Source organism: Triturus cristatus, chromosome 3_1 (assembly GCF_964204655.1).
Source record: "Triturus cristatus chromosome 3_1, aTriCri1.1, whole genome shotgun sequence".
Classification (NCBI taxonomy): domain Eukaryota; kingdom Metazoa; phylum Chordata; class Amphibia; order Caudata; family Salamandridae; genus Triturus; species Triturus cristatus.
The window spans coordinates 479,021,317-479,041,567 of NC_140583.1; the positions used below are offsets into that span (position 1 = coordinate 479,021,317).

General features: G+C 45.0%; 1 protein-coding gene across 1 annotated transcript in view; it reads left to right on the forward strand.

Moving 5' to 3' along the window:
- The window catches only part of TMC3 (transmembrane channel like 3), a 530,883-nt gene that overhangs the window by 233,396 nt on the left and 277,236 nt on the right, over positions 1-20,251 (forward strand). Inside the window, exon 5 of the mRNA XM_085646348.1 lies at positions 254-360. Coding sequence (XP_085502474.1) covers positions 254-360 — 107 coding nt within the window. The remainder of the gene's footprint in view (positions 1-253; positions 361-20,251) is intronic.

Sequence of the window (20,251 nt, forward strand, 5' to 3'; positions counted from 1 at the left end):
TGTTTCAAAAATTAAGCTCATACCGTCAGATATGGCTTTAGGATTTAGCAAGGATAAACACTGCAGTGTACATTCATATGGCAAGTAAAAAATCATGATAGCAAACCAACATTAATTAATCTTAAGGGTTGAATGTATCCACGTTGCTAGCTTTGTGCACAAACGAATATGCATTTACCAATGAATGATTGAAAAATAGCTGACTCTGTTGTGAAAATGTCTGGTGATTAATTGCTTCTGCTTTTGATTTAAGGTCACTTTGGGTCCGGTGTTGCATCTTACTTTATCTTCCTGAGATGGTTATTTGGAATCAATATTGTACTTACCATAATGACAGGAGCCTTTGTTGTACTGCCTGAGGTAAGATCCCTTCCCTACATCCATTTACATAGTTAAAAGAGACTCGCTCAAGGGCTCATCCGAAAAAAACCATTCAATCAACCCAGAACTATCAGATATATCTATACTCGCTTAAATTAACCTTCCAAAAATTAGCATTGCGTTGAAAATTGATGACATTATTATTTTTGTAAATAACGTGCTTGACACCCTATTGTCAGTCATTATTCTTGTCCTGAGATAAAATGGAAATGACGCTGCCCATCAATGGATTTACATTACTGTACATCAAGTTGATTATAGGAAGATGTGTATACTCTATGAAATAAACAGAAAGTAATGTAAAGGTATTTACCATATATCAAAAATCTGAATATCCCCTTAACAATTTATATAGGACCAACAACAATTTAATTTTCTTTCATCATATATTTGATCACTGACAATAATGGGTTCATTTAGACCGGCATCGTAAAAATGGACTCAAATACACCCTAACATAAATGACATCAGCACCTTTTTGCACTCTCTGGTGTTTTTGCACCTGATTATTATCTGTGTGCGTAAACTCGGAAAAACGAGCTCAAAATACATTTGCACCTGGTTTACAGAAATTAGTACCTTTAGAGCACTCATTTGGATGCGCACTTACCATCTGTTACAACGTGGTGGGAAATGCTTTTGCAAGTATTTGAGCAGGTCTTAATAGGAAGTAGTGAGAAAATAGACAAAAAATGTGGTTGCATTTTAACATTATAAATAGGGTGTAAATACCCTCTGAAGGCTTTAATGTAACCCTGGGCAGACAACTACGCTACGCTCGCAAAGTTTGCGTAGTTTGTGCTACTTCGCGCTACGCGAATTGCACGTAGCACAGTGCAAAATCGCGTAGCGTAGTGGAGTTGGCATTTTTTGCTCGCTCGCGGTCCTCAACGTCAAGTTGGCGACCGCGAGCGAGAATGACATCCCGGCGAGACTTTTTCCTCGTTTGCGATCAGCAACATCAAGTTGACGGTCGCGAGCGTGAAAAATAAACCTCCCGGCGAGATTATCAACGCGGGGAGGTCAGGTTTCTCATTGCGAGTGGTTGCGTATGCTTGCGACTGCTCGCAATGAGAAACTACCAGTCAGCGTTGAGAAAGCTGTCGCTCGAGTAAAAATCTACTCGAGCGGCAGAAAACGACCGCTTGCACTGTGCAAGGTGCCGTTTGCAATGATTGCACATTGCGGACAAGCATCTGGCTCTGTGCAATCATCGCGAACAGCGTACTACGCAGTTCGCGTAGTGCTACGCGTATCTCGTGAAGTGCGAAGTGCACTTCGCATAGCTACGCGTAGCACTACTACGCGAACAACGCCCAGGATTATTTTAATGGCACATAGAGGCTGTGAGATTTATTTATAACTATTTCAATGTTAACTACATATCAAAGGTCAGAAAAAATCATACATGCATTTTTTCTAAAAAGCTGTTTGTGAAGCTATCACTCTACGATTAGAAATAACAATATGATAAGTTCCTTTTACGTTTAGCTGTGGAGCAGGTACAAGTCAGGCTAGGCCTTTGCCACATATGTTCGTTTTCACTGAGAAAAGAGGATGAAATGAGACCTACTTTCATATATTTTAACCTAGAAATATATTTGTTTAGTCAATTTAAAGGGCCATTCACTTGAAATGATTCTTACTCCAGAGAGAGCTATTCAGGGGTTTCAGTGTCTACGTGGAGTCACCGTCATATTCAAAGATACCATCAGCTGCACCACCTACACAGACACACTCACCAGCTACATGAAACGCCTCACGTTCAAGATACAAATCACAGCCAACTTCTTCCTGAGCAGAACCTGGGTATACAGACCACCAGGATCCACACCAATTTTGCCAGTAACATCACGGACTTCGTCATACCCCTTCTCATCAATGCCAGAAACTTCATCAATTCTTAATGCCTCCATCGACTCAGCTACATTCCTGGACACCCGGAGAAATGCCTCCTTCATGCCCCTGCTCAGCTAACCATCCGCTGACCCAGCCACACTTTCAAAATACAGACCCATTCCCCTTCTCCCATACCTGGCAAAGACAGTGCTTAATTTCAGCAAGTGGTTGCAGGTGGGGGCCACTGGCCCTTATTTTTGAGCACCAGAACCTATTTTTCCTCATCAGACTAAGAAAGTGAAAAACACTGAAGGGGAGAGCGGAGTAAAAGTAGATGGAAAACAGTGACAGAGGGAGAAAGCCGGGATATAAAAGAACCTGCAAGAGTGAGACAAAAGAGTCAAAATATGTCTGATGCTGTAATGAAATATGGGGGAATTAAGAGTATGCAGCCTTGGTATTTGACAGTATGATCTTCTGTGGTGCTAGTGGCAGCTTCTGAGCATAAGTTAGGGCATCAGCAATTATTTTTTTATAAATTAAGCTAATCAACCAACACCTCACCGACCACCTAATTAACCACTAGCTGCTCGAAGCCACACAATCCAGATTCAGGCCCAACCACAGTACAGAAACAGCTCTCCTATCTGCCACTGACAACATCCCCATGATCCTTGACAGAGGATTCTCTTCATTCTCCTGGACCACTTTGAAGCATTTGACAGGATCTCTCACACCATCCTCATCAGGCGTGTGCACATGATTGGCATCTAATGATCCGCTCTCTGCTGGATCTGCTCCTTCTTTACAGAGAGAACACACGTTGTCAGGCTGACACCTTACTCCTCAAAAGCCCACAAACTCATCTGTGGAGAGCCTCAAGGTTCATCACTCATCCCCACCCTCTTCAACTCATACATGATCCTTTAGGCAATGTCATTCGGGCATATGACATCAACATCCTCCCTTACGCTGACAACATGCAACGCATACTCTTCCTACAAGACAAGTCAACACAATCTCTGCAACCTGTTTCCACACCCTGAAGATGCTGAGAAAGAGTTTTCAGGGGCTCCCAAGCAACATTAGAAAAATAATCACTCGTGCCTTAGTCACCAGCAAGTTGCACTACAGGAGCATCCTTTATGCTGGGATCACCAAGCAACTCATCAGAAGGCAACCATCCAGACATCTGCATTCAGATTCATCCACAACCACCCACACAGAACTCACATCGCACAACACCTGAGGAAGCTCCACTGATTCCCAATACACAAATGTTCTTATTTTAAACTCCTCACACACACATTGAAGGCACTACACAACCTACGCCCCACCTAACTGAATAGTCACATCTCCATCCACTAACCACACAGACACCTTCACTCCACAGGACTCCTACTTGCACACACCCCACACATATACAGAACCAAATGAGAAGGATGGGCATTCTCTTACATCACTCCTAAAGCATGGAAAAACCTCCCACTCCACATCAGAGCCTCATTCTCTCTTCTTGAATTCAGCAAGAAACTAAAGACCTGGCTTTTAAATTAACCAACCTACCATAGGCAGGGCTAGGCACACACACCTGCTCAGTGCCAGGATACCCTCGCAGGTGATAGTCTGTTTTTCAAATACACATAGCATACCATAGTAAAACATAACATAAACATGTGTAGGCAAATAGAGGATATTTAAATAACAAATATACAGTCTTATGTAATCTTTAGAAAGCATCAGCTTTACCAGTTCTATTTATCTTTGCTAGCTCTTGCATGGCCACAGAGCTCCTACCCAGAATTTAGCAGTAGTAAATAGAGTAAAAATCATTTACTACCTGGCCAGAACAAGAGGGTAAGCCATATGCTTTTTAGAAGTGAGGAGATAGGTTGGACATGTTGCTTGTCAGAGGACTGAAATATTGCTTCATACACATGGCAGGAGATGGTCCCACATACGGATTGGATCCTTTGATCATTGACTTTAACAAGGTTTATCTCCCCAGTCCGTAAATATTGGAAGATGGTGAATTATTACAGAGGAATGACAGGGCAGAGGGATGGGTAAGGTGACTATTGTATTCACTGTATAAATAATTGAGAGACCCATGGCTCTCATCACCTCCCACAAACATGTCCAACTGACTCTATCAAACGCTTTTGCTGCATCGATTGATATCACCAGAAGCGGGCTTACATTTGCCATAGCCAGATCTGTAGAGGCAATTAATAAGTGAGTTGGATCGTGCAGCTGGGTGCCTGGTATGAAGACCCTCTGATCGGTATGTATTACCTGATTAATTATTTTCGACAATCTAGCTCATAAGATTCCTGTAGATACCTAATAATTGCTGTTAAGAAGAGAAATAGGTTGATATGACTCCACTACCCATCGATCCTTATTTGGCACTAAAATCAATGCGATCTTAGCTTCATTCCATGACAATGGCATTGCACCCCCTTCCAGATATATCTGATTAAACACGCATCTCCACACTGGAAATACCATCTCCTTTATTAGCGTATACACCTGGGAGCTTACACCATCCGACCCTACCGCCGTCCTACTTCTAGATTTATTTATTTAGAACAATATCTCTACAGATGTTATCTGTCCTTGCAGCAAGCTGTTATCTGTGTTCAGAGAGGCTTGGGAGTTTCCCACTAACCATTCTCTTGTCTCTTGAGGTTCAGCTGATGTCTCATCTAAGTATAAGCTTTGCAATGCAGTACATATTAATGGTCTATTTTTTCTCGATTATATGTCCAGTTCCTCTTATCATCAATAGAAAACTCTCCAGTATCATTCCCCGCTCTGTCTACCCAAACTCAAAATGTCTTCATTTATTCGCATACCACCGATCCCTCCCCTTTCTAACAGATCTTTCATTGCATCAGTGCTGTTAAATTATTCCTGTTATGAATATATTTGTCCTGAGAAACTCCCACAAATAACTCAAGAGAGCTGGAATGTTGGTAATAGTTTATAGATTGACATGCATAGTTGTCTTTAGGGCGTTCGTACTTCGCATCTTACACTTAGAAAACTAATGTCATCCATTCAGCTTTCTCATTTTCATGTGCTCTACCTGCGCTTGGAACATGCGTATGGTTTGTGCAGTCACTCTGCACTCATTACTTCTCCTCGTCTATTCTTCAACAAACCTTGCATTAAAAGGTTTTGTCAGAATGAATTGCAATAATGATGCAATAGAAGAAAAAACTTAGCTGTTCAACAAGCTGAGCCCAAATCCACAAAATGCAAATAGTTTGTAATGAATAACACAAGTGGACATCGATGATAAATATGTATTTTATGCTATCATAACCGTTTTCTGCATGACTGGCTTTAAATAACCCACAACTTTAATTTCTTGGTATGTATAGCCAACTTCCTATATAGATAAACGATTGTCCTTTATGTTTTAAGACAAGTCGTAAATAGTTCCCTTCCCAACAGGGTTTCAGAGGATACAGCAGGTGGTTATCTGTCATCTCAGGTCTGCAGGGCAGACCTCTCTCGTGCTCTGCCACCTAGAGTCATAGGCAAGTTCCGCTCACCCCACCCACTGAGGTCTGCATGACTGACGAGATTTTCCTGAGGACATCCCCAAAGGGTTACAGGAAGTGATACAGAGGTGGGGGCTAATTGGTTGCCCAGTCAACTATCAGCCCAGTAGCCCAGTCAACCATCCAACCCAGGGTCAGGCCCTGAGCTACAGACAGGCATTAGGGTAGCACCTACACCTTTTCTGCAGGTGTAAAAGAATATTTTAGAAGTAGGTTGCAACTTGATGAAATGAATATGCTGTGCTATTTTGTTTGTTCATTGTTCCATGTGAGTTAGCATTCGCTGCACCATTTTATGTTTAGCTGCTATTTTGAATCATGCCATTAGCTGTTTATTGTCTCCTCTCGAAGCAGGCTGTGGAAAGTTTCTTTTCTCCGAGGTTAGTCCTTGCTCTGCTAATGAATGCACTGTTCTTATTAGCACATCCCTTTCCCACTAGATAGAGGTCTTCTCCCACCAGTCTAGCGGCAGGCACGGACAGAATGACCTTGGGTAGGAGATACTGTGTGCCCGGCCTCAGAATCGAAACCCACCCAACTGTACTTCTTTGTGTTAGCTGCAGCTGCTTGGAAAATTCCATTATGGGCGGGATTTCCTTGGTTCTGAAATGTACATAATATATCGCTATGTTTGCTGCAGTCAGTCCTCTCTGCAGCACTGATAAGCGACTGGGCAGACGGGGCTCCACTCGAGTCTATCTGAATAAACATATAGTTGGTTTGTATTCTCTACTGTCGGACCAACTCTTCATTTGGTATGGAAGGCTGAGAGGTGGTCGTGAATGACCCGGGTGACCCTAAATGGGCCACTTCCTTCAAACCTACCAGGGGTACTGATTGTGAGTAAGATTAAAGTGTCATCCACTCTGTTTAAGGCAGAAGAGTGCCCGTGGCAAGCAGCTGATAGAGATCTATAAAGCAGTAAATGCTGCCAGGTGCAAGCACAAGACCACCAGTTGGACCCACAGACACACCCCATGTTCATTTGTTAGGTAATGACTTTGTGTTTATTTTTTCGTTTTGAAGAGAAACCAAGGTTAACTCGATTGCTTTGACACGTCATCCACATTTCTGTAAAAATGATGTATCGATCATTTTTATAATTTTACCCATCACTTTTGCACTTTAATAGACTTGATTGTCTAAATAAAGTATTTCTTGATTGATTGATTGATTGATTGACTTCATGTTTAGCACTGGTGTGAGCTCGGCCCACTGCCACCACCTGTTGTTTAAACTGAAGCCATAAGTCAATTCCTGCCAGAGAATAGGGAATGAAATCTCAACAGGGTCATGTGGAGTGGGCGGGGGGCGGGCAGGGAAAACAGGGTACTCACAGCAATTATTGAGAGGGTGGTGGGTCCTGCTGCCTTATCACTTTTCTCTCTGCCACACCACCGAATGTTGCTGCATCCCATACAGTAGCTGTAGTGCTAGTACAGATGACGGGAAGTGAAGTGAGGCATGGGCAAGAAGATCAACAAAGCCTCACTTAGAAGAGCTTGCCACTTAACTCAGGTAAGGCAGGAGGCTAGGCCTAGGTGGCAGAAGGCAGACTAGTGTCCAGACAGAACATCAGCATGCCATACATCTGAGAAAACTAATACTACCAGGCATCCCTGTAAGAGCACCCACAGTACATGTCTAAGGTAAGGGCATCGGTGAATGGTGTGTGGCTGGATTATTTCCTACCTCCCACTTTCTCTACATCCATGATTATACTGGAAAGCACCCCCTTCTGCCCCCGCCCCATCAACAGCTCATGTGGTCCACTCACAGGGTGGCAAGCTTGATCCAGCCAGACTCCCACTGTGGTCCTAATCTAACAATAGCCCCAGCACCATTAATAAAGCCTGCAATCCGACCTGTCACTGTCTCACTCAGATACAGAATCTGCTACTGCCAGTCTGTAAAATTATTCCATTCCTACTCAGCCGTTTCCAGTGCATTCCTTTATAATTGTAGTAGTGTTCCTGTGAAGCAGCTTTCATGTTAAATCCAAGTTTTAACCATGGCTCTACTTTAACTTAATCATAATTCTCTATTTAGTGTCTACTGAAAGCTGATAATCCCCTCACCTCGAACACCATGGGGCATATAATCAAGAGATATATCGCCTCGTTTTCGGCACAAGGCGCCAAAAAAGCAGCGATTTTATTATCTCAATATTAGAAAGGCGTTGCTAATATGGATTAGCGCATGTTAGCGGCCGCATCTGCAACGAATCTCATGACAGCGATAGATATCGCTAATGAGATGCAAAGTAGGCGTTGCCTCCTAGAATAACATGTGAAATGATCGCAAACCAACATCGCGGTATTAACAACGCTGTCCCTGAACAGCGACGCGATGACAAAAGGCGCGCTAAGCCCTCATTATCGCATGATTCTGATGCCTGAATAAAACCTGACTTAGCATTATTGCCTATGGGAGGATTGTATGGTTAAGAACACACTCCCCTATTACCAAGCTTTTCAGTAGCGCTGTGAAATCATCGCTGGATTTCACAACGCTAATGATCATTATCGCAGTCTATCGCTGGATTGTACTTCACCTGTTAGCAAAGCGTTGCTAATACGCTGCTAACCCGATGATGTAATTCAGCAATAGGGGGCGATAATGAAAAACGCGCTGAGCGCGATTTGCAATATTTATCGCGTGTTCTTGATAATATGGCCCCATGTCTTTTCACAGGCCTCATTTTATAGCCAAGAACCACTGAAGAGTGTTGTGATTTACAGTTATCGGTGTGGCGACAAGGGGACAGATTGTAGGTGCACACAGCTTTTTTTGTACACATTTTATGAATGCAATGGGTCTTCAGAAAAAAGGAATAGGCTCAAACCAAAGATGTGATACACAGAGGTGATACATTATCAAATTGATGCAATTGCAGTTTTAGGATCGCGTCAAGGAGAAAGCATATTTGCAACAACGGGTTGACAACAAATAATATGAATTACTCTAGTAAGAAACTAGGGGGTATTTTTACAAGCCCTCACCACCACCGGAGCGTCGTTTTTTTGGTGCTACGGTGGTGCAGCGCCATTTTACATATTTACAAGGTGGCACTAAGCCACTTTACATGACTTAATGCCAACTTGTAAATATGACCCTTTCCATCGCAGTCTTCTGCAACTAAGTGGTGTGCAATGAGTGTTTCAGTGGGCATTCCACCGCAACACCCATTGCTTTTGTCGCTGCTCTAGATTTACAATGCTGAGACAGTGCAAAAAAACTAACCTCATGGAATACCAGGCATTTCTATGTGTGCTGCACTGCACACACACAAGGTGCAAATCGCTATTATTGTGTATGTGCAGAAAGGTGTCCCTTTTTGCACATAAACAATCACCTATACAGTGCAGACATTTGCATAACGAAACTAGACAGGGGCCCTACAAGGTATTATAAGCTGGAGCTCTCGGACCAGAGTACTGTGCTGAGGGAGCCTCCTGCAGCTCGGGCCTCCACCACATTGCGAGGGCTGTGGGGGCCTGTGTTACACCACTGAGCGCAGACAGTCCTGCAACATGGCGACAGAGTGCCTGCGTTGATGCTAGGCAGCATTTTTTGCACCAGCGCTAAGGGAAACACAGGGGTGCATCATATTCTTGTGAATACGGCGCATCTCTGCGTTTTGCAAATTGCGGAGCGCGGCACTGCCAAATTTGGCGCAGCTCCGCGCTCTGACGTATTATAAATATGCCCCTAGGTCTTCTACATTCTCAACCAGTGTTTTCATTCCCTTGCATTGAAAAAGGATTCGAATAGGCTTGGATGTTTTCACACTACAAATTGATATTGTACAAATATGCTGTATTAGAAGATGAACATTAAGGTGGCTTGTATTCGGACATAGGGATTGTCGATTTATTTTAATTTACTGAAAAGCCCTTCTGAAACCGCTCTCAATACCTTGCCGACCTTAACCCCCTCCGAGTATCCTTCATTTATTGACTGCCATGCAGACGGTAGTGGAGAAAGCTACACTCGGCTCTCAGCATCTGTGCACTACCCGGGCAGGACGGGATCTGCTCTGTCTTTCTTGTTGCTGAAGATCTCTACACGACAGCTGAGAAAAGATGCAGGACTCAGTCATTAGCAGGGGTCCAAAAATGGTACAGTCAAGGAAGAAATTCGGAGATTACATTTAACAGACGCCATCCTATACTCGCAGAATTTTATGGCAAAGGAACAATATATTTTGAAGGATTTACTGTCATGTAAATCTGCTTTATTGTGTTTGAGATTATACTCCTGTTCTTTGTATGTGCGAGGTGGTCAGCATTTTGTCAAATACCTATCTGCTTCCCTGGGTCTGCACATTTGAGGCAGCAGTGATTTTGCCTGTTCATGAATAGTGTCTCCTACTCTTGCACGTAGAAAAGGAGGCCGGCGTGTGTAATAGTTAATTACTTTCGCAGTAGAATAAAAGCGCTTTATAAAAGGCAACAGAGATGTTAGGAACTTTCAGCCACCAGTTTGGAAAGAAGGTGTCCAAGAAGGAAACAAAGCCACAATCCCTATTACTGACTCGCTAGTAAAATAGTGAGCCTTGTGCCCTGATATGTCAAGATATCTTGAAAATAACTCGGATTATATATTTTTTATTGAAAGTTGCACTCTAGTGGGTATATTCACAAGAACGTGTGCTAAACATCAACAAAAAATGTTAACAAAACTTTACACATCGCAGCCTTTTGTGGGAAAATAACCCCGTGTCAACGTGGAATTCACAACAAGATGGTACCATGCGGTAGTCTGCCGAAACCGCTGACAATTTCCGCGATACAACCACCTCGATGGAGATAAAAACACAAACCACAACACCAAAAAACCTGCGATGGGCAAAAGCGCGAAAAGAAAACAGTAACAACCAGCGCGAGGGCAGCATTACACACGCGTAATGCGTGAAAAAACACAAGAACAGCATACGGAAAATGCCACAGAAAAAACATCAACAGCGGAGTACCACAGATGCACCCTCACCGACTGCAGAGGACAACATGTACACAACAACATCCAAGCACCGTGGAAGAACAGAACCGACAGGCACACCACATGAAAGAGACTAGTGGCAGACAAATCAGAGCCGCAGGAGCGACTCGCCCACAGTGCAGCATACACACATAAGCAGAAGTGCACCTCGACATTGACAACATCCCGGTACAAACAGCAACCCTTCCACAACAGAACACAGGACACTACAGGTTACGCAAATGTGCACACCATGGCGGATCAAATCTGAAAGCGCAAAAAATGTAACATGACAATGTACAAGTACAACCTGTAACCTGCAAATATGCTTTAATCGCCCATGCAGCTCTATTGGACATCCTCAATTGTCCTATGATTGCCATGGACGGCCACAATGGGACGTGCTCATGAGAAGTAAGTGTCAATGATGGAGTTCCTACGGGCCACTCCTGCTGCAGCTGCAGTGGGATGTGGGCCACCTGCCCCATCGTCACCATCATCGTCCGGTACCTCTGGAACTGGGATGACATGGTGCATTGGTGCGAACACAGACGTTGTGCAACACACAACATGCAACGATCATCTTGCACACGATGTCCGGGCTATACAGGAGCTTTCCACCTGTGCCGTCCAGGCACCTGAAATGTGACTTCAACATGCCAAATGTGCATTCAACGATGGCCCTGGTGCGTATGTGGACAGCATTGTACTGCCTATGTGCGGGTGTGTCCGGGTCTCGGAGGGGTGTCGTCATCCAAGGGCACATTGCATATCCTTGATCACCTGTGACAGTGCAGGGAGAAAAGAGTCAATACTTGGTTCGGCAGGATGTGATGGTAGGCCCACCAATACAGTGACGCCTGTGCTGGGGTGAGTGTAAGCCAGCCCTCAGGGAGTAGCTGGTGCTGGCAACAACTCCAACAGTCATCAAGCACTCAGAAATGCAATGTCAGTACAACAAGGGGGAATGACTCGAGTCGCACAGGGCTAGTGGCCCCAGATGCACAGCGGCCGACATGGACCCACCGTCACAGGACGTTGACCTGCAGGAAACTGGGGTAGGGTCATGAGGGCATAGCAGGGTCTCGTATGTGTCATATGTGCCTTCCGCGGAGTGTCACGGGGAGAATGGGAGGCCTACCCCCAGGGCATGATGCAGAGGGCACATGCCAGCTGTGTCCAGCAATATGGCGCATATGAATGCCACAGACCCAGGCCTGACACCAAGTCCGTACCTTCCCATTACTGATGAAAACCCCCCATGACACAGGCTCAGACACCAACTATGTTCTGCCGGCGGATGACGGACACTCATGGCGCACAGGGTTAGTGGCATCACGTGTCGCAGGCCTGCTTAATAGAATTATGCCTCACTGATCGAAGGGAGTCTGGTGCTGTGGCCGCTGCCACGGACTAGGGGTCACTGCCATTCAGGACTCAGGACACTGTTTCTCATGTGGGACCTACTGGCCTGAAGAGGACGCTGGTGGAGCATGTCGATAAGCGAGCTCAGCAGCCTCCGCAGTCCATTGCTGGCCCCCCGACGCTGGCCCACATCACTCCTTAGTTATGTGGGCCAGCGTCGGGGGGCCAACAATGGACTGCAGAGGCTGCTGAGCTCGCGTGACTGGGGCCTGGAGCTTGCACCGGCACGTGTTGGGCCCTCTTCGACACACGATGGTGTCAGCAGCTGAGCAGTGCGGCCGTGGTGCGCTGGGGCGGGTAGGCCTGGTCTGTGCATCAGCGTCCTGGGGTGCAGCAGGCGCACAGGGTCACAGGCCCTGCTGCTCACGGCGTCGGCCTCGTGGCAGGCCACGCGGTGCCGCATTGTAAGTGACGTTGGCCTTCCCAGGAGTGGACCACGCCCTGTGCAGCGGGGCTTGTCACCACACCCCTGCACAGCCCTGGTGTACTCAGGGCCAACCCACTACGCTCATGCACACAGGGGGGGACGCAGCATGCAACACTTCTGCAATCTGTTCCACGGCCTGGGGTGACATTGTTGCTTCCACTGCTCACTACTCTCCAGTCACCAGCAGTTGTGGTCTGCATGGACATGTCTCTGGTTTGCATAGCCATGTATGTCCTGCACATCCACGCCTCACCTCTCGTTGTGTACATTCCCATTCACGGGTCACTTGCATCCTTGCACATGGCTGCATTCCGCATCCCAACACGTTCAGCTGTTGTGTGGCTGTGGTGCCATGTAATGTCTGTATTGGGTGCAGGGGTAGCCCTGGATGACCATGGAGTGGTGTTGTCGTGTCTGGTAGGTGGTCGTGTAGTTTGACATGTTGTATGTGGTTTGGTCACGTGTGCATTCCCACAGTTGTGTGTTGTGTGTTGGTGGCTTTGGGGTGTGTGATGTGTTGATTCGGCACTTACCAACGAGTAGTCCTGTTCCATATGTGCCATCCTGGAAGCGCTGGTTGATGATGGACTGTCGGAAGATGAAGGAATCATGCACACTTCCTGGGTAGTTGGCGACGACATTGGTGAAGAGTCCCCGGTGTCCACTATTGCCTGCACATTGATGGAATGCTGATGCTTACTGTTGCGGTAGTGGTGTGCAGTATCCGCAGGGGGCACAAGTGGGACATGTGTGCAGTCAATTGCCCCCAACACGGCCAGGAATCCGGCTATGGAGTAGAAGCCTTGCTTTGTCTCCAGCTCTTCCTGCGCAGTGTTGGGGAAATGAAGGTACTGGGGTATGAAGCTGAGGATGGCATCCAGGACAGGTGTGATGAACTCTGATAGGGCTGGCTGTGAGACCCCTCCAACTCTGGCAGTTATTGGTTGGAAGGTACCAGAGACCAACAGGTGCAGAACAGCCAGCAGCTTTGTCTGTGGAGGGATGTTGGTTCTCCCCTGTGTTGGGACCTTCAGCCTGTGGGCGATGTGGGTCAGGATGCGTAGGATGGCTGCCCTTTTGAGCCTGTAGAGGGCAATGACGCCCGCGGGCGTTAGGTCTGTGAGAGTGGTGCGTTTTTGGTAGGTCCGCTGTCTTACTCTGTGCTGCCTCTGTGGTGGTCCGGGGTGGCGGGTCCGGGTCCAGGGGGTGGTGGAGGTCCTGGGGGTGGTAGTGGTGGGTGTTGAGGCCCTGTTGGGGCTCGAGGCTGCATGATGAGTAGCTCCATGGCGTCTTTTGTTCTTCGGGTGTGGCTGTGTGCAGGGCTCCTTCGCCTACTGCAGGGAGTCGTCCGTCTTTACACCTGCTAGAGGCAGGTGTTAAATACCTGTGGTTAACGCTTCTTATCGTCTGTTTTCGGGTCGCATCGCAGATCTGGCAGTTCGTTGTGAAAGTGGTGTTGTGGTTTTTTCGTGTGTTTTTGCACGGGAACGCCTACTTTGTATCTTATTAGTGTTAGTTGGTGGTGTCCACCGTGGTGTTACATTTTGTGGCAGTTATCACGAATACTGGCGATGTCTGCAGTTTCTACAGGATTGTGAATGGGGTGTTAATTCTATCTCCACTTTTGGTGCGTTAATGTGGGGCTAAATCGGAGATGGGTCCTTGTGAATATGGCCCTAGAAGTGTTCACCAGAGCTTGTAGGCAAAATTGTCTTCTAGGCACTGGGAAGCTTTTACGGCGGGAAACGAGAAAAAATATTGAAATTCATCTCTAAATGCATAAACATTCCTCTTGTACTGGGGATGTCAACACATTGCACAAAATATTCCTGTGGGCCAATTTCCGAGGTAGTCTTATGTGTGAAATATGAGAAAATGTTACTATTTCTTTGGTGGCTTCTCCAATGCTCACCATTTTTAGGAGATAAACACATATCAATTAATTTATGTAGCAACACTCACAAATCAGTTACTATAGACCTTCTGTTATAAGGGCTGGGTCTAGCCTCAAGGGTCTATCAAGACTGAGCATGATGACAACGTTGTGCGTGTTTGGGAGCAGAGTGGATGGTGCCCTATTCTTTCATGAAGAAATTGGCATGATGCCACCAGTGGTATGCCAAGAGTCAAAACCCTGCTTGAATAGATGTGGCTTCAGTGCTCTTTTATAGCTTGCAATGCTGCGTTGGTTCGTGAGTGCTGGGATAAGGTGTTTCTAGAGGATTGTACCCCAAACTTTGATGTTTTTCCCCCTTCCTTGCAGTTATAATTCCATTAGGCATCTCGCTTCGTGCTGATCAAGCTAATGGTATGACTTGAGATGCTAACAGGGACTAGTTCCTGCAATCATTCTGCCCCATAGGTTCTTTCAAAAATGCACTGAATGGTTTATGCTGAATTGTTTCATGGGTGAAACCTCATCTGTAATTTTGCAAAAGTAGGTACATATTCACCAATAGCATCGAAATTTCTTGCAGGTACATCACTAAAGCGCGAATCAGAGGAAATCAAAAGTAATAATAGCTGTTGTAATTGTGAGGCACAGTGCCCTGAAGTGGTCCAGGTGTCAACTATAAAATAGAACCCACTGGACTGCATTTCCTTACTCTTTGGCATTACTTAGAAATTACCTAACTAGCTTAGGTGAAGGAAATTGGTCAATTCTGATGTACGCTGATGGCCTGCTACTCCTTAACTTAACACCAGCTGCACACCAGAGGAGTCAGTCTTTATTGTTATTCCTCATTGGAAAATTTCTCACGTATGACAGCCAAATGAATCACTCTTTTCGTTTTATTATTTGGGCGCTTTACTAGTACCCGAAAGGATTAGTAAACCCACTAAAGTTGGTCACCGAATCAAAAATATGCTTCATTTTTATTTCATCTGGATAGCCTCCTGGAGAGCTTAGTTTTCTCTAGTTTTAACTTCATTGAATGTGTAATTTAGAAATATTTGTTGTTGATACCCTTAGATTGAGATGGGGCAAAAGGCTTTTTGCTGCTTAGCCAAGTTGGTGTGCAATACTTTTTTGATCTTTACTTAGAAGAGTGGTTCATCTTTACAAAATTGGGTCAATACAAGTGGAGGATTCTTGGCTGCTGTAGTTTTGATTGTGTTCATGAAAGATCCGAATCAGCTCAGTGGTTTATTCTTGTTGTTCAGCATAGTAGGGCCTCTTTGCTTCTTACGTTACAGGCTATTGTCCACTTTTTGAGATTCTGGATAGCAACAGGCTAAAACATATAATGTCCACCTTTTACAGTGTTTTTTCAGCTGAATTGATGGTCTAATTGTAAGAAACTGAGTAATTGGTGTAGGGGGGTCAGCACCAAACAGAAGCAACAACCACAATCCTTATAAGGGTGAACCACAAAAGTCAGTAAGTTAACCTGTGCTTAATTAACCCTCTGGTAGCTTGGCACAAAACAGACAAGCTTAACTTAGAGGCACTGTGTAAAGTATGTATGCAACACACAAACAGTAATAAAGTCAAAACACAGCATAAGAAAAATTCCAAACCAATTTAGAAAATAGAGAACATTTTAAGAAGAATAACACCAAAACGATTTAATCCAATCATTAGAAACAGAGCTATGAAGTTACATAATTTTTAAAGTGTTTAGTGAAATCTAGCACCTAAAATATCAACCATGGGTACCTGGTAGTATGAGACCGGGTCAAAGACAATGTTAAAGCTGACCACAATGAAGCAAGAGTCACATACAAGGAGTGGATAGGGCCCTATCTCGGCTTACCTACAGACTTGGAAAAAGTCCAGAAGGTACAGTCAGGAGTTCAAGGCAGCAGGCTGTGTCCACAGAGGAGTGGTTGTCACCTGGGAGCTGCTGGGCAAAGTCTAGGTGGAGCTGTCAACAATGTTGGGAAAAAGCTCTGAGTGGAAAAATCCGGATTTCCATTTTCCAGGCCAAGGAGGTTGGGTCATCGATAGGGAGCCAGTCGCTGTGAAGCCCGGTGAAGATTATTACCTTCAGACTTAGACACATTTTTAGAAGTCCAAAACCTCCAGGGGGATGAAGCTACAACCTGTAGCTGAAGAAAGCTCCATGAGGCCAGGTACCATTGCCAAAAGATCCAGCTGAACAGAAATTGATGCTGTGCCGAAGACTGAAGCGGGAGCTACCACGTAGTCAGTCAAACCAGTGGTGCACCTTGGACTGGTCGTCTGTCAGGTAGGTTTCCAGGATTCTGTTGGTTCTCCATGAAGTTTTTTAATGAAAAATGTTCTAAGTCCCATATTTTAGGGCTAGGCAGGGCAATACCTCTAATACCACTTCCAAGGGCCCAGGACCTGCGAGCACCATTTGGCGGGGTTAGGACTCACTCCAGCAGAGGCCAGGTGCAGGGTTCAAGGCCTCATGAGTTTGTTATATCCCGGTAGCTCACACAGTAGGCTACCCACCTAGTCCTTGGAGTCACTTCTGGTGGTCCTGGATTGAAAGAGATGGTCCGGCTCTCCTTCAAGCAGGAAGGTAGTTGTTCAAGCAGCAGGGCAATCTTCTGGTAGCAGCAGGGCAGCCCTCTTGAGGTTAAGGTAGGCCTTCTGAAGTCTTCCACAGGTCCCGGAGTGTACTGAAGAGGTGATCTGAGTGTCTACCTTTTATACCTGGTACCCGCATTAAAGTGGAAGGATTCCACACACTACCCCCAGATCTGGTTCATGAGAGTTCTTCTCTTCCACTAAAAAGGCTCCAAGAAGTCAGGGGTGACAAAAGGTTAGTGTCAGGGTCCTTTGTGTGTTCTGGAGGCAAGCCCCTTTAAATGCCCGTGGAGTGGGAAACAGCTCCACCCCTAGTCATCCTGGGAGGAAAGCCCATCCTGTCCACACCTGCTCCCTTTTGTTTTCACTGTCTGGGAGGAATACACATAGCCCAACAGCACAGACATTCACAGTCATGTGACCGAGTACACTGATAGTAGGCACCAAGTGGTTAGGACAAGAAAATGCCAGGTTTCTAAATGTAATAAAAAATTAGGGCAACCCTATCCACCTTTGTGGGCTTGGGTATTAAAGATTATCAAGTAAAGGGATTTTACTCCACAAACAATTGAAAATTCATAAATACTTGTTCTAAAGAAGCATCATCGATTAATTTTCATGAGCAATATTAACTTTCAACAAAGAACTAAATCTCAACAAGGCTGGGTGTATGTCTTCTTTTGGTGTTTATAACCTTGTACATGAGATTACAGAGGACAAATGTTCCTTCAAGCACATTGGTGACATATGTCTCACCTTCGTATATGACACTTACTTACAGTCAGCAATGTACAAAACCCATTGCTACAACATTTCAAAAGCCTGGGCTATACAAAGTTCCTAAATTTCATTCAATAACAATACTTGGACAACAATTGCACAGAAAATAGGTTGATGCCTCGATCTTCGGTCTTTCTTGTGGTGAAGCTTTAAGACCATCTTCAGGACAAAACAATCTTTTGAAGATTAAGAACCCTTTTTGAAAGTCTTACTTGTGAGCAGATCAGTATGATAAAAATCATAGATCTCGTCGAAAATAGATGAGTAGATCTGTAGATACCTTTCTAAATGCTGTATGTTATGGCGCCCGTCCTTCGCTGGGTACGAGATAGTGAATACATGAAATGAGCTCGTCCAAATGTCATCATTATTGGCAAACTTGCATGGCCTCTCCTCCAGTGTGGCATTTTCAGATTTGTGACTTAATATCCAAATTTACCATTAGAGAAGTCTTTAAATTGCAATTCATTTGAGTCCAAACCTAATATTTCTATCTGCTCCCAATCCAAAGTTAGTTTTGTAACAATGGGGTAAACCCGTAAGGCCACTGGACCCGGGTGCTATGTGGTATAAAAGATATGTATCACAGTGGCAATCATTTGCACAATATACACATAAAATCATAGACTCAATCTTAATTATTTGGTCTCAATCAAGCATCACCATATGCGTTTAGGGAAACGATTTTGTTTAATCATAAAGAAACACAAATGAGTTAAATCAAAAGCAAAAATGCATGTCACATTGAACATTGAAAATTGGTGCACAAGGGTATGGTGAAAAGTGCGTGCGAAGGGCTTGTGGTAGTGAGGTGGAAAGGAAAGGTAGTGCGGGTCGTATACATCAGCATTAGATTATATCAACCTCTCCAACCAGATGTCTGTCAGAGTAACACATTTGAAACCATAACATACAAAAGAAGTGATGCAGAAGAATATTCTCTGTCATCTATGCTTGACAAGTTAACAGAGCTGTCGACGTTTCGACCCCTATGAACAACAGGGAGCTTGCACCTTAGCGTGGGGTCTTCATCAGGACCAACGTAATCAAAGAAGGATAGGGGAGTGAAGGCACCTAAAGACAATAATGGGATTAATCGGGTGATGCGTAAAAACGGGGACAAATCAGGCGAAAGTTGAACCCAAATTATATTTACCAATAAGATACAGCGAGAAACTTCAGGCTGTAGTGGAGTACAAGGGCCCGTGGGCTCCTAAGGAAACACAAAGCAGAGATGCCACTGTAGAGAGAATGTGCAAGCTAGCAGGTGCAAGGAACCCATAGAAAACCTGAATAGGGAATTACTAGTAAAGTTTTCCAAGTTGCTGCTTCATAAATTCGGTATCCAAACCAAGGTTGCTCAGTAACCTAAGGCTAGAAAAGGGGAGGGGATCAGGTATCTACCCATGGATGTATATCGGTGAGAAAACAGGGCAAACGATCGTCGAATTATCGTCTGAATCGACATATTGAGTAAAAGAGAAGCATAGTGAAAAGAGGTATAATTCACATAAAGGACCGTGAGCTGACAGTCAGCGAGATATGGGTATAGCCTTAAAAACGTGGCTGCTCATGGGTCAAGCAACGAACGAATACAGTAACTAGCAAGAATGCAGCGCATGTTAAAACAAATTATTTTCATTATGTCCGTGGGACTTTCATGATTGAGTTACAGGAGATGAGCGCGGCACCATCAGGTGATAAAATTCTAGTATCGGTGAAAATGACAGCCGGCAGTGTGTGTTAAGTAGTACTAATTAAGTGACTTAAAAAGGGGGGGCACCTGCCCTCCGGTTGTTGTAAAAAGCGCTACGCTATTGGAAAGCAGCCGAGATTGAAAGACGGAGCCTGTTTACAAATGAGTGCAGCGGCATCTCGAGACAGAGCCACGGTCTCCGTACAGCGTGTGCCGAAGCATGCGGGTTACGTGTCATATATTACAATGGTTAGCAGAGTGACATACCTTAGGGTTGTTCTCCTTGAGACTGCGAGCTAACCGCGCGTCTCATCTTAGTGCCTTTTAAAATAGTCATGTGCCGGCGTGCACGTAGAGCACATCCCGCGAGAAATCCCAAGTCCTTACGGCTGGTTTCCTTGGAAACTCAAGGAAGCCGTAACATGCCCTCTTGCCCATAACATGACGTAGAGGTAGGCCGATGGGTCTATTTGCCTACAGAGTAAATGGAATGCAAAACATGTGGTAACACATAATATCGCGGGGCTCCCATGTGGATATGGTTATATGGCGATCGCTATCGTAAATGAAATCACATTGAATTGTATAAACATGTTCATCATGTGAGTTTCATTTAAGATAAACACGCAGAAAGGCACAGTCCAGCAGGG